This window comes from Grampus griseus (genome assembly GCF_964374135.1).
Source record: "Grampus griseus genome assembly, chromosome: 14".
Taxonomy (NCBI): domain Eukaryota; kingdom Metazoa; phylum Chordata; class Mammalia; order Artiodactyla; family Delphinidae; genus Grampus; species Grampus griseus.
In genome coordinates this window covers 36,525,478-36,541,035 of record NC_139008.1, presented here as the reverse complement: position 1 = coordinate 36,541,035, position 15,558 = coordinate 36,525,478, and the positions used below count along the sequence as shown (strand labels likewise).

At 44.9% G+C, this 15,558-nt stretch overlaps 1 protein-coding gene across 1 annotated transcript; it reads left to right on the top strand.

The window, feature by feature from the left end:
- The first annotated feature begins 1,207 nt into the window (after window positions 1-1,207).
- Window positions 1,208-11,178, top strand: LOC309832293 (zinc finger protein 75D-like). Its single transcript, XM_082669927.1, has 10 exons — window positions 1,208-1,461; window positions 1,618-1,702; window positions 2,133-2,651; window positions 4,176-4,371; window positions 5,056-5,213; window positions 5,491-5,617; window positions 7,104-7,195; window positions 7,484-7,610; window positions 9,308-9,418; window positions 9,596-11,178. Exons 2-10 carry the CDS (start codon window positions 1,640-1,642, stop codon window positions 10,276-10,278), a joined length of 2,076 nt encoding a protein of 691 aa, XP_082526053.1. The 5' UTR covers window positions 1,208-1,461; window positions 1,618-1,639; the 3' UTR covers window positions 10,279-11,178.
- Window positions 11,179-15,558: the final 4,380 nt, after the last annotated feature.

Sequence of the window (15,558 nt, the reverse complement as noted above, 5' to 3'; positions counted from 1 at the left end):
GGAACGACCTGGACGCACGCGCCCCACAGAGCTGGGACGCGAGACGGCGACACAAGGGCGCCAAGCCGCGCGCAGGGCCCTCTAGGCTGGGCGGGCCTGGGGACTCGGTGGCCTTAACTCTTTCTTGCCGCCAGGGCTGAACCCGGGAGGAGGCCGGTCACCCAGGTTGGCCTGGAGCGGCGGCGCTCACGGACCCAGCCGGGGCTGAGCGGGTCCTCCCCGGAAGTGCGTCACTTCCGCCTCGGGTTGGAGCGCGGGTAGCTAGCAGCGCAGGGAGGATTTCAGGTCGGGTAGGGGGGCCAGGTGGGTCTAAATAGTGCCCGGCCTGCGCTCCCAAACCCCGGGGCCTCGGGGGCCCGCCCCTGAGTGGCGTGTGGCGTGGAGCTGTCCTCCTTAGAGCGGTGGCCGGGCCGGCGGCAACTTGTGGTAGAGCCCCGGGAAGAGGGAGCGGCCTTCACGAAGCCAAGCCGTCCGAGGTAACCTAGAAGCGGCTTCCGCTTTGGCGCCGGCCCCGGAGCCTCCGAGAGACTGCGGCCGCTGCTTGGAGCCGCTGCACAGCGGCCGGTGGTGTTTCCGAGCCGGGCGACAGGACTGTCTGGGGCGAGGCCAGTCGTCAGGCTCGTGAGGCCGCTTTCTCCAACGTTTGTGCGGGTGGCGCCCAGGGCCGCGCGGCGGGAGCCCGCTCGGACACTGCCCGCAGGTACAGTGCTCACGGGCGCGCCCGGGCGGTCGTGTTCACTTTCCCGCCTCCGCCGGCGTTTCCTTTGCTGGCTGATGTTACTGCGGGAGAAACGGGCGGTCCAGCCTCAGTCAGATCAGCTTCCTCTGATGCAAAAGCCTGGGAAGTGTCCCCAGCGCCTCAGAGCCGTCGGGAGCCGGCCGTTTGTGAACACCGTGGCTTCCTGGGCAGAATTTCGGTGCCCTTTCTGCTGGATCACCTCAGGGAAAGTGAGCCTCACGAGGCTCTCCTCAGCCTCGCTTAGAGGTCTAAATGAGCCCTGGAGAAATGTAGCGGCTGAATGTAATCATGACCAACTAACATGCTGTCCTTTTTCTTCCAATTGACATTTGGATAAACATTTTGTGAACAAGGATCAGCTGTAATTTTTCCTAGGTCAAGTAACGAGAAATTAAAAATACAGGTATAGGACTTACCTCGTGGCGCAGTGGTTGGGAATCAGCCTGCCAGTGCAGGGGACACAGTTCTATCCCTCGTTCAGGAGGATCCCACGTGCGGCGGAGCAGCTAAGCCCGTGGGCCACAAATGCTGAGCCTGCGCTCTGGGGCCCGCGAGCCACAGCTACTGAAGCCTGAGCGCCTAGAGCCTATGCTCCTCAATGCGGCGTGGCCCCAGTCGTTGCAACTAGAGAAAGCCCACGCGCAGCAGCGAAGACCCAACACAGCCATACGTACATACATACATACATAAGTGAATTTGGAAAGGAAAGGAAAAATACACAGGTATACATCTTCTTCATGGTGCTCTTTATATGTCTTGCAAAGAAATGCCAAGACAAATGTAGAGCAACTAGTTATTTAATTGGGGGTTGCTTTTGAGAAGAATAAGGCTCCATTTTTCTGATTTACTTTTCTTCTACTCTGGTCTCATTGTTTCAGCTCTCCTGCCAGTTTTCATACAATGGAAAGGAGCACCTCAAATGTTCCAGGAAGTGAAGGCTTCCATCTTCCCAAAAGGATAAAGGTCATAGAAGTTGCACCCTCTTACTGAAGACAGACTAGGACGATATGTTGAAATTTAAGAGAAACTCAGAATATTCTCCTGATCTTTCCTTTACACGGAGAGGATGGCATAGGAAGTGCATCAGTTAAATCTTTGGATAATCCCCAAACTCCTTGGAGCCAGTGGGTACTAGTTTTTTCACCCACCAACTTTTCCTGATTTTTTTTTTTTTAAAGGCAAAGTGATTTATTGGCATTTGTCTTTAATAAGCTGTGCTGTATTCAGCTGAATAATAGAAAGAAAATGAGAGAAACAAGGGTCTGGCAGTTGATTTGGGTTTTTTTGGCAGTTGATTTTTAAAGTTCATGTTTCTCTCATAATAAGTAACAAGTAGTAAAGATCATGTGACTTTCTTACTGACATGCACTTTTTTCTGCCCTCAATGCCTTAGGAAGAAGATCGTTTTATTGATTTTGTTCCAGACCAGACTGGGCCTCAGTTTTCAGAGGTAGTGCTGGAGGTGTGTCCAATACAGGAGCAGAATTGTTCCTCGAGAAGAATGATGACCATAGATCTGAAGGTGGCTGAGTACTTGAACCCTCAGATCAGGACTCTGTGGGAGACCAAGGGACCTGTGACAGGGAGCTCCAGTCAGCATAAGAAATATGCCCCCCAAACGGACAGTCCCAGTCCTGAGAGGTCTCACCAGCACTTCCGGAGCTTCCTCTATCATGAAGCAGCTGGACCCCGGGAGGCTGTTGACCAGCTTCTGGAATTATGCCGTCAGTGGTTGAGGCCAGAGATTCATTCAAAAGAGCAGATCTTGGAACTTGTGGTGCTAGAGCAGTTCCTGTCCATTCTGCCCAGGGACACCCAGACCTGCATAAAGAAGCACCATCTACAGAGCATTGAGGAGGCTGTGGTCCTGGTAGAACACTTGCAGAGGGAATCTGGTCAAACGAGGAATGGGGTGAGAAGAAAGATTCCTGTTGTATACAGTGAAATAGGGTGATGGTGGATGTATTGGGGCAATTAATTGAGAAATAAAGTGAAATAGGTAACTTCTGTTGTCCCTTTAGGACATGTAAAGCAGAATGTGAAAGCACAGATCCACAGCCATAGTCAGTGCATATGATTCAGAGATCCTGAGAGAGGCTTCCCTGGCCTTAGGGAGAGAGTTGCTTTTTGCCCTCTTTGGAGCCAGGGTGTGTTGAGGGTAATGAGTCTAGTCTGGCTTGGCGAAGGAGATGGGCCTCAAGTTCTTAGAAACAAACAAAAGGCAATAAGGAGTTGGAGAGGAAGGGACAGATCCAGAAAAGGAGGAATTCCTAGAGACCAAAGAAGAGTGAAGATAGGAAAGAAGGAGAAACCAAACAACTAGAGGAAGACTGCCCAGGAAGAGAAAAAGTAGAAAGAAAACAGGGAAAGAAAGATTTGGAAATCCCAACAGAGTAGCTGAGAGAAGAAAGAGCGTGAGGGATAGTGTCCTCTGTACCATAGACAAGGGCCTCCACTGCCTTCCCTCAGTGGTTGTTCCTTGGCTGTGCTGTGAGCGGGGATCCACCCTTGGGCAGGTGGCAGCATACCAGCTAGCTTCACAGGCCTACTGAGAATACCGGGAGGGCACACGTTTTGTGTCAAAATTACTTGAGGATAGGTTGGAGCCGTGACCCTCTTTTTTTTTTTAATTTACTTTTGGCAGCATCGGGTCTTTGTTGCTGTGTGTGGGCTTTCTCTAGTTGTGGTGAGCGGGAGCTACTCTTTGTTGCGGTGCGCGGGCTTCTCATTGCGGTGGCGTCTCTTTTTGCGGAGCACGGGCTTTAGGTGCACGGGCTTCAGTAGTTGTGGCTCTTGGGCTCTAGAACCCAGGCTCAGTAGTTGTGGCACACAGGCTTTGTTGCTGTCTGGCATGTGGGATCTTCCTGGACCAGGGCTCAAATCCATGTCCCCTGCATTGGCAGGCGGATTCTTAACCACTGCGCCATCAGGGAAGCTCAGAGCCCTGGCTCTTTCCTCCCACATTTTTCTCCGTTTCATCCCAATCCTCTGTGAGACTCTTCCCTGGTGGCCATGTGGAAAATCTGGTTGACAGGACAACTTTTAAATTCAATTCCTTTATCTTTTGAGAGAGAAGACAGAAAACCACTAAGGCAAGAATCTAAGTTGGGGGAGAAAGTCTGTCAAGGCAGCATGAGAACAGGTGGCCTGTGCAGCCCTGTTAGTGGTCTGAGCTGGGCTGGATGCAGAGGGTGGGGGCTGCTGTCTTGGAGGGCTGACAGTAACCACACCCTTTTTCCTCTTCTGCCAATATTCTTATATTTTGTGTATAGTTCTTGTGGAAAACTGGTGGTCTCGTATCTCTTTTAAGTCTTTGTGACATTTCCTTTAGTGTCTCCTTCTTCCCACAGTTTGCACTCTGCTTTTTCCTCCCTCTCCCACCAACTCCCAAACGAAAAGTAAGTTCCATGGTAACAAGGATGGGCATTATTTCTAGGTTGCAGACCATGAGCTGGGAAAGGAGGCAGTGCTCTTGGGAGAAACAGCAGAGGTCCCAGGCTTCAAGCTGAAGCCAGCAGAGGCCGAGCAAGTGGGCATGTCCCAGGATGAAGAATTTTGGAATACACACCAGAGTCTACAAGAGCTGCTGATCAGGAATACCCACAAAGAAACTGAGCCCGTATGTGAGAGGGGTAAGGAGCTTCATGTTACTTTCCTTCTCTTGGGAGCTGCGATAGTAATTTAAGCCAGAACACGTGAGCACTTTCTGGTTACCCTGCCCTGTGGATCTACTAATGTAGCCACGTTAGCAATTAGAATGCCCCCCAGGTTGTGGTAGAGCAGACCAGTTGTGGTTGAAGGTGGGGGTTGGCCTAAGATACAGAAATCTCCAAACCACAGAACCCTCTTAATAACACTGGGAACTCAGTTTTTTACACTTGATCTTAGCCAAAAGGCTGAGAAGCGATTGGAACTCAGTTTTTTAGAAAAGTGGAGAGGGTTGGGCCCACCTTGTCCTCATAAAATACAGAAGGAATTGGAATCAGAAATCGGTTGTCAGTGGCGGAATGTGAAGAAAATTGTGTACCAGGAAAGAAATGATAAATGATTAAAATCTCCTACTGTATACTGGAGTCCCTGAGTATGTCATTTTCAAATATGTTTAAGCTTTGTCTAACTCTGAACAATTTGTGTCATGAGAGGAAAATAAAAAGGGTTTTTCCTTTTGTTAATTTTGCTTATGAAAACTGGCGAATCTGTTTAGAGGCTGGTAGATATTTGGTTCTCATTAACAAGGAGAAGGCCATTTCTGGGCACCATACACTTTTAAAGGTGTCTCATCAATACTGAAAAACTCAAGGTCTTCTGTATTTTAGAAATGAGCCTAGGATATTCAGAAACAGAAGCGAGAGAGATTTCCTGTGGCTCTCCTTCACTCACAGCAGTGTCTGCTCACCGGATCCTAGCCTTTCCTGAGCAGACAAACACCAAAGACTGGACAGTGGCACCTGAGCTCATCTTGTCTGAGTCCCAGGTGAGCTGTGCTTTCCAGCTTCTTAGGGCTGCCTTTCCCTGCTGCCCTTGACCCACACTCCCCAGCAGGTGTTCAGAGCTGTTAGTCCAGATGTTCCCCACGATTTTGGGCACTTGTTAGTTGATCCCTTGCCTCCTTCCTTTCTGCCTTCTCACTTTTTAAAAATCAAATGCTGTTAGTTCCTTTTGTGACTGGCTTACCATGCAGTTGATGGCTCAGAAGGTTGGGCTGCTTTTGAAGTGGCAGGTACTGAGCTAAAGCCCATTTTCTTCTCTAGAGCTTGTTGACCTTTGAAGAAGTGGCCATGTATTTTTCCCAAGAAGAATGGGAGTTACTGGATCCTACTCAGAAGGCCCTCTACAATGATGTAATGCAAGAAAACTATGAGACTGTCATCTCTCTAGGTAAAGATTCTCCCCTTCCCTTTGCATAGGAGTGGAGTAATTTGTCCTGTTGTTGGCGTACTGAGAATGCACCCCTGTGAGAGAGTCTCTGTTCTAGTAGCTGACTGGTTCTCAACTAGGTGGTGTGGGCAGGGAAAAGGTATATCCAGAACACCAGGGAGCTTTTTCCCAGTGCACATGATCATTCCTTATCCTAAATCTTGATCCTTCCTGCCTTCTTTCCCTCCAAATTGCTCTTCTCTTAACTTTCCCATCTCCACAAAGGACACCACGATTCACCCAATATTTTAGCCCAGAAAACTTGGTCATCCTTTACACCGATCTTAATCAAACCCCAGTAGTATTACTGCATCACTAGTCCTCTTGGCTCCACCTTCACCGTGTAGCCTGAGTCCAACCAAGTCTCAGCCTGCTGTGCTTTTAGCATCGTGGTGTAAGCTAGCGGCATCTCTAACAAGGTCCACCTCAGTACTTTCTATCTGGCACCCCCCGCCACCATTCCTCCCCTCCCGCAGGCTGTTTTCCACACAGCACAGCCAGAATCTTTTAAAAACTGGATCATATCAGGACACTTCTCTGCATCAAAACCTTACTGTGACTTTTCACACATTCAGAATGAATCCAAACTCCTTGTAGAGGCACCCAGGACCCCCCAAATTCTGGCCCCTCCTCACCTTCCTGCCCTCATCTCCTGCCATTCCTGCCCTGCTCAGTCCTCTTTAGCCACACTGGTCTTCTTGCTGTTTCTTTTTTTTTAATATATAAATTTATTTATTTGTTTGTTTTTGGCTGTGTTGGGTCTTCATTGCTGCATGCGGGCTTTCTCTAGTTGCTGCGAGTGGGGGCTGCTCTTCACTGCAGTGCGTGGGCTTCTCATTGCTGTGGCTTCTCGTTGCAGAGCCCAGGCTCTAGGCCCGCGGGCTTCAGTAGTTGTGGTGCATGGGCTCAGTAGTTGTGGCTCACGGGCTCTAGAGCACAGGCTCAGTAGTTGTGGCGCGTGGGCTTAGTTGCTCCATGGCATGTCGGATCTTCCTGTAACAGGACTCAAACCCGTCTCCCCTGCATTGGCAGGTGGATTCTTAACCACTGCGCTGCCAGGGAAACCCTTCTTGCTGTTTCTTGAACTCACCAAGCTCATTTCTTCCTTTGCATTTCCTTTACTTGGCACACTGGACTCAGTACTACATTTTCCAACACCTCTAATTTTTGTCCAACTCAGGAGAATTCATGTCATGTAAGGAAAAAAACAAGACTTCCTTTTATTGACTTCACTCATGAAAACTGAAGAGAGTCAACTGGGAAACCCATCTTAGGGGCGAGTAGATGCTTGATTCTTGTTTAAAATGAGATAGCCACTTCTAGGTACCACATAACACTTGTAAAGTGTTCCATTTCTACTGAAAGATCAGGATCTTCTATATTTCAGAACTGAGCCTAGGATGTTCAAAGACAGAAGGGAGAGAAATTTCCTCTCACTCTTCTACAGCGGTGCCTGCTTACCAGATCCTAGCCTTTCCTGAGCAGACAAATGCCAAAGACTGGACAGTGGCACCTGAGCTCGTCTTGCCTGAGTCCCAGGTGAGCTGTGCTTTCCAGCTTCTTAGGGCTACCTCTCCCTGCTGCCCTTGACCCACACTGCCCAGCAGGTGCACAGAGGTGTTAACCCACATGATCCCCCTCAGGAACTGGGCACCTCCCAGGCTATTTGCTGATCCCTTGCCTACTTCCTTTCTGCCTTCCCACTTAAAAAAAATTCATGTGCTGTTAGTTCCTTTAGTGACTGGCTTACCATGCAGTTGATGGCTCAGAAGGTTGGGCTACTTCTGTAGTGGCAAGTCCTGAGCTAAAGCCCATTCTCTTCTTTAGAGCTTGTTGACATTTGAAGAAGTGGCCATGTATTTTTCCAAGGAAGAATGGGAGTTACTGGATCCCACTCAGAAGGCCCTCTACAATGATGTAATGCAAGAAAACTATGAGACTGTCATCTCTCTAGGTAAAGATTCTCCCCTTCCGTTAGCATAGGAGTGGACTAATCTATCCTGTTGTTGGCGTACTGAGAATGCACCCCTGTGAGAGAGTCTCTGTTCTAGTAGCTGACTGGTTCTCAACTAGGTGGTGTAGGCAGGGAAAAGATCACCAGGGAGCTTTTTCCAAGTACACATTCCTTACACTATTTGGAATTCTTGATCTCCTCTTCCCTCCAAACTTGCCCTTACATCTTGCCCTTATCATCTCCGTAAAAGGAATACCCACTCATCCACTTGCTCAGAGCAAGAAACATCCAGTCATCCTTTACCTTGATCTTGCCATAATACCCCACTAAGTCTAATACATCACTCTTGGCTCCACCTTCACAGTGTAGCCTGAATCTGATCATGTCTCAGCTTATTGTGTTAGCATCCTGGTCTCAGCCAGCAACATCTCTATCAAGGTCCACCTCAATACTTTCTAACTGGCACCGACTGCCACCACTCCTGCCCTCTCAGTCTGTTTTCTACATGGCAGCCAGAGTCTTTTAAAAACCTGATCAGATCGTGACATTTTCTGCTTCAAAACCTTGCAATAACTTCTCGTAAGGTTCAGAATAAATCCAAATTCCTTACCAAGGCTCTCAGGACCCTCCAAAATCTGGCCCCTCCTCACCAGCCTGCTGTCATGTCCTGCTACTCGTGCCCTTGCTCTGGCCTCTTTGTTCATACTGCTCATCTTGCTGTTTCATGGACTTGATGTGCTCATTTCTTTCCCCTTCCCTCTGCCTGGCCCACGTTTCTGCCACATGGTAAAATTCTTATTTTAGGGTTCTGCTCAGATATCACTTTCTAAAAGAGGCTTTTCATACAGCCTTATCTAAAATATCTTCACAGAAGCAGAATCTTAAATGTTCTCTTACCCTGCTTTAGTTTTCTTCAAAACATTTATCACTTCCTGACATTTTATTTGCTTGTTTATTAATGTTAGATTGTCTCACTCTGCACTAGAAGATAAGCTCTGTGAGATCAGGGGGCTTGGCTTATTCACCACTGTATCCTTAGCACATAGAGGGTGCCTGGTGCACCATAGCCACTCAGCACATATGTATTGAATGACTGAGTGATGAATACTTTCCATACTTGGCAATATGATTTAGAGAAAGTCCACTAAGAAATTCTGGTCTGTTTCCTCCACCTGGATGTGAACCAGTGAGCTATGGGAATGGTAGAAATCTTTCCTGATCCAGTGTCTAGTACCTGAAATCTAAATTGAAAGTTGCTATAGTATAACAGGAATCACTTGTGTTTATGATACCCAGCCCACTGACCTTCACATTGACTCCCCTAGACCTGGCCTTATCCAGTATGAGTCTTCCTAAAGACTTAATAGGACCAGGTATATTTCCTACAGCCTCTGCAGTTTGGTCCTACCTTAGTAGAGTATGGGGTATTCTTGGTAGCAGAAGATGAGGATCATGCACTGGATTCCCATGCCCTATATCCTTTTCATTGGTCCAGCTTAGGTTTATTTCTCACTCTCTACTTTGCATATCCACCCACAAATGAAGTATGTTATGAACCTGATACCAGATATGAGTCTATCCATTTAACCATCTGGTGTTGCAAACTGTTAAAGTATCCTTTGCTCTTCCTGAAATAGTCTGGAATTAGTGGACTATTGTTGTTACCAATCCTTGACCTCAGTTTTTCCATTTCACAGCATTATTTGTGCTCCCCAAACCTAAAGTGATCTCCTGTCTAGAGCAGGGGGAAGAGCCGTGGGTTCAAAGATCCCTGGAGTTCAAGGACAATTCTGGAGAGCTGCCTACAGGTAAGTACACCATGGGAAGAAAGGAAATGTGCCTTAATAGGAACTTTTACAAGGGCTTAACATTTTACACTTCTGCTTATCTGTTTTTTTTAAAAATTAGTGTTCATCCAGTTTTTCTCTTCATTACTGTGGCTTTCTTGCTGTCATATAGTTAGCTGTTTCTTATGTTTATTCCAGCAGGGCTAAAGCTCAAAAATGACACTGAAAATCTTCAGCCTCTATGTCTTTCTGACTTAGAAATACAAATACCAGTAGATATAGCATCAAAAAAGGCCAGATTGAAAGTCCCCCAGAAAACAATGGGCAAAGAAAATCATGGTGATATGCATAGGGTGGGGAAATGGCACCGAGATTTTCCAGTGAAGAAAAAAAAGAAACTTTCAACCTGGAAACAAGAGCTGCTGAAACTTATGGATCTTCACAAAAAAGAACGTGCAGGAGAGAAGCCTTTTAAATGCCAGGAATGTGGGAAAAGCTTCAGAGTTAGCTCTGACCTTATTAAGCACCAAAGAATTCACACTGAAGAGAAACCATATAAATGTCAGCAGTGTGATAAGAGGTTTAGGTGGAGTTCAGATCTTAATAAGCACTTAACGACACACCAAGGAATAAAACCATATAAATGCTCATGGTGTGGGAAAAGCTTCAGTCAAAATACAAATCTACACACACACCAAAGAACTCACACTGGAGAGAAGCCCTTTACATGTCATGAATGTGGAAAAAAATTCAGTCAAAATTCCCACCTTATTAAACACCGGAGAACTCACACAGGTGAGCAGCCTTATACCTGTAGCACATGCAGGAGAAACTTCAGCAGACGCTCAAGCCTTCTTAGACACCAGAAACTCCACCAGTAAAGGGAAGCTTGTTCAGTGTCCTCAGTCTGAAGAAATTCACCAAGTGGAGCTGGACCTTAAAGTTATGAAAAGTACAAAATTATGAAGCATGAAGAATTTTTCATCAGTGGAATTTTTCATCAGGAAACTTTGGGAAATAAACATGTTTCACAGAAGGAATCAAGGTTGAGTCTGCAGGGAATGTGTTAGTAGTTGTACTACTTGCTGTTTTTACTAAAACTTTCAGGGATTTCCTTAGCAGGAGAGGTGTTCTAAGAACATTCAGAGTAAAGGGAAAAGCTGTTTTGGGACTGTATTTGGCAGAATAGCAAATGCAGCTTCAAATAGTGGATGCAGCCATGAATTCTTCTGTGGTCACAGAGGTGAATATTGTTGGTTTGCATTGATTTCCCCAGCCACTCTTAAACATACATGTTAGAAACATTTGTAGCATGGTCTTCCAAAACAGAAAGCAATAATATGATGTTTAATTGCATAGCATTGTCTTCCAGGTTTACCAATTTCAGTAATCTCATGGGCAGAAATGAATTCTAATGTAAAATTTTTGAAGAACCAAATTGGATTTTCTTAACTGTCCCATCATCGGGTACTGTTCACAAATTTGGACATTGTTTGAGTTCCTTTTTTAACTTTTTAGCAAATTCAGCTCTGGAATACTATTAGTACAGTTTTTACTGTGATGAAATCATATTTACTTCACCAATAGGGAATCTGCCCAGGTGAACTAATCACTGTTGTATGCCTCTCTGGTGGTGGATGGAAAAGGGAGAACACCTCTAAGAAGGAGATAATATGGAAACGGGTTGGAATCTTTAGCCATGTAAAGAAGAATTTTCTCGAGTAAAAGAAACTAGACTGTTTACTTACGTCACAATATCAATAGGATAAAACAGCCATAAAAATGAGCACTTTTCCAAGGTCTAAATGGAAATTAATGGCAATTCAGGATCACCTTCTCAGGTTTTTATCTGTTTGCATTTTAACTTGGCTTTTGTATGTCATTAAGAACAAGGAGGGCTTCCCTGGTGGCGCAGTGGATGAGAGTCTGCCTGCCGATGCAGGGGGACACGGGTTCGTGCTCCGGTCCGGGAAGATCCCACATGCCGCAGAGCGGCTGGGCCCGTGAGCCATGGCCGCTGAGCCTGCGTGTCCGTGTCCGGAGCTCCGCAACGGGAGAGGCCACAACAGTGAGAGGCCCGCATACCGCAAAACAAACAAACAAAAAAAGAACAAGGAGAGGGTTATATTTGTCTGGGAACTGGAGTGTTTACTGCACCAGGATCCTATGAGTCACAGGGCATGTTACTCTGGGAATCCAGTGAGCAGGAGACCAGTTCCCAAAAGCAAAGATTTGGGAGAGGATGCTGAGTGGTAGACAAGGACGGACAAATACACATGTATGTTGGTTGACTTACATTGTAACTGTTAAACAGGAAGGGTCATCCTTCTGTTTTCTCCATCGTATCATGTAACAGCCTTAGTGTACACATTTGATAGATTGCAGAAAATCTCTGTAGGCTGTGGATTTTCTTGTAGCTCCACCTTTTATCTACAACAGTGATGCAGATGTGTTCCTGATAGAGCATCTAGGTGTAATCAGGAAAGGAGTTAAACAAGGAAATAAGAGATCCAGAGGCTTGTTAAGACCCCATAGCTAGTGGGTCTGTTGGCTGTCACTTAGCTGCATCAGTCAGGCCTGAGGGCAGGATGAACAGGACTGATCTGTATGTTGTCCCTGCCCAGCCAGCCTGGATGACATTGTATTGTATCTATTTCTATTTCTAGCTTGTAACACATTCCTGTTTCTTGATTGGTTACTGAAACACTCTTAAATCTCCAGTTTCCATATGAAATAGAGATAACACTCAACTCAGGGTTTTTCTGGGGATTAGAGGGGTTGATGAAGGAAAAGCAGCTATCGGCCTGGGAAATAGCAGGGTCTCAGTCAGTGTGCGTGTCCTTCCCTTTCCCCTGGTCCCCAGTGGTATGTTGGGTGGACTGACTACATTAAAGGAGCAGATGCATTTGTGGCTGTTGCAGCTCCTTCCAGGAGCTGAGCACTCGTGGTGGTGGTTTGCTCGGTTGATTTGGTCCTTGGCTTCAGTGCTTTATGGTGTAAGTCACCTGAGGTTTTGGTCTGCCGCTTTCAGCAGGATTTCATTTTCTTCTCTTAAGATAACTGTACCAGTATACCAGTGTGCTTATTTTTTAAGCTCGGCCAGCTCTGCAGCTCTGGTCTGCATAGATCTTACCCAACAGTCTCAGCCTTACACCCCTGGGACTCTGTTTCTTCTCCCAAGTTATACATACGGATTTCTTGCTGACATTACATTCATTCATTCAATTTAATGAGGGCCTATTATGTACCCAGGTAGTCTTCTAAACTAAGGATATAGTAGTGGACAAGGAGACAAAATGCATATCCTCATGGAGCTTGTATCCTAGTGAACAGTAAGAAGGGAGTGGTTAGACATTTTTCTCCTTGCAGTTACACAGGATCCTGAGATAGTTTTGAGCAGTAGGTTGTCTGCAGAACTCTCACTTCTCAGCTTAAGCATTTATTTTTTGGTGCAGGACTCTCTAATGCTGTCTTTTCCTGCCTCAGTCATATAAGCACATACAGAGAGAGGGGTCACAAGTCAGAACAGTCTGGAATGCCGAGCCCCCCACATTGTGGAGGGGTATCTGTTCTAGAGAGTCTCCCAGACCTATAATGGACTCTGTAGGAATAAGAAGTCAACTTTTGTTGCGTTAAATCACTGGGATGTTGGTGCTGTGTGTTTCTGCAGCATAACGTGGCCTGTCTTGTTGGAAATGCTAGAACAGATCCAGCACTTGCTGGATGACATATGTAACCCAGCAGATGTTGACAGTCTTCTTGAAATAGGAGAGATGTGAACCTTAGGATGAAACTAACACCATAGAAGGCAGAGCAGAATGATAAATACTCAGGTTTTAGAGACACCACTGAGCGGTAGGATCAAGAATCACCTGACACGTAGAATTGCCCAGGACTTTTTAGCGACACAAATCTATATGTTTCCTCTTATTGTTTAAACCAGAGTGATTGGGGTTTCTGTTCATTGTAACAGAAATCATTCTAATACATAGAACAATAACTGATTTAAGATAATATATGTAGGAGAGAAACAATGTTCTTATATATGCCTATTTAAAAGCTTTCATTATGGGGCTTCCCTGGTTGCGCAGTGGTTAAGAATCCACCTGCCAACGCAGGGGACACGGGTTCAAGCCCTGGTTGGGGAAAATCCCACATGCTGTGGAGCATCTAAGCCTGAGCGCCACAACTACTGAAGCCAGCGTGCCTAGAGCCCATGCTCCGCAACAAGAGAAGCTACCGCAATGACAAGCTTGCGCACTACAACAAAGAGTCGCCCCCACTCGCCGCAGCTAGAGAAAGCCTGCGAGCAACAATGCAGCCAAAAATTAATGAATTAATTAGTTAAAAAAAACTCATTACAGAAATTATCAACATATTTAAAATAAAGTAAAATGACAAGCCCCTATATAGGCTTTAACAATTTTGCTAACTTTTGTCATTTATCCCCTCCAGTTTTTTTTTTTTGCATCTATTGAGTTGATCATATGGTTTCTATTCATCAATTTGATAATATGGTGTATCGCATTGATTGATTTGCATACATTGAAGAATCCTTGCATCCCTGGGATAAATCCCACTTGATCATGGTGTATGATCCTTTCAATGTGTTGTTGGATTCTGTTTGCTAGTATTTTGTTGAGGATTTTTGCACCTATATTCATCAGTGATATTGGTTTGTAATTTTCTTTTTTTTGTAGTATTTTTGTCTGGTTTTGGTATCAGGGTGATGGTGACTTCATAGAATGAGTTTGGGAGTGTTCCTCTGCAATTTTTTGGAGGAGTTGAGAAGGATGGGTGTTAGCTCTTCTCTAAATGTTTGATAGAATTCACCTGTGAAGCCATCTGGTCCTGGACTTTTGTGTGTTGGAAGATTTTTAATCACAGTTTCAATTTCATTACTTGTGATTGGTCTGTTCATAGTTTCTATTTGTTCCTGGTTCAGTCGTGGAAGGTTATACCTTTCTAAGAATTTGTCCATTTTTTCTAGGTTGTCCATTTTATTGGCATAGAGTTGCTTGTAGTAGTCTCTTAGGATGTTTTGTATTTCTGTGTCTGTTGTAACTTCTCCTTTTTCATTTCTAATTTTATTGATTTGAGTCCTCTCCCTCTTTTTCTTGATGAGTCTGGCTAATGGTTTATCAAGTTTGTTTATCTTCTCAAAGAACCAGCTTTTAGTTTTATTGATCTTTGCTATTGTTTTCTTTGTTTCTATTTCATTTATTTCTGCTCTGATCTTTATGATTTCTTTCCTTCTGCTAACTTTGGGTTTTGTTTGTTCTTCTTTCTCTTGTTCCTTTAGGTGTAAGTTTAGATTGTTTATTTGAGATTTTTCTTGTTTCTTGAAGTAGGCTTGTATAGCTATAAACTTCCCTCTTAGAACTGCTTATGCTGCATCCCATAGGTTTGGGATCGTCGTGTTTTCATTGTCATTTGTCTCTAGGTATTTTTCGATTTCCTCTTTAATTTCTTCAGTGATCTCTTGGTTGTTTAGTAACATATTGTTTAGCCTCCATGTGTTTGTTTGTATTTTTTACATTTTTTTCCCTGTAATTGATTTCTAATCTCATAGCATAGTGGTCAGAAAAGATGGCTTGATATGATTTCAATTTTCTTAAATTTACTGAGGCTTGATTTATGACCCAAGATGTGATCTATCCTGGAGAATGTTCCGTGTGCACTTGAGAAGAAAGTGTAATCTGCTGTTTTTGGATGGAATGTCCTATAAATATCAATTAAATCTATCTGGTCTATTGTGTCATTTAAAGCTTCTTTTCCATATTTATTTTCATTTTGGATGATCTGTCCATTGGTGTAAGTGAGGTGTTAAAGTCCTCCACTATTATTGTGTTACTGTCGATTTCCTCTTTTATAGCTGTTAGTAGTTGCCTTATGTATTGAGGTGCTCCTATGTTGGGTGCATATATATTTATAATTGTTTTATCTTCTTCTTGGATTGATGTCTTGATCATTATGTAGTGTCCTTCCTTGTCTCTTGTAACATTCTTTATTTTAAAGTCTATTTTATCGGATATGAGTATTGCTACTCCAGCTTTCTTTTGATTTCCATTTGCATGGAATATCTTTTTCCATCCCCTCACTTTCAGTCTGTATGTGCCCCTAGGTCTGAAGTGGGTCGCTTGTAGAACAGCATATATATG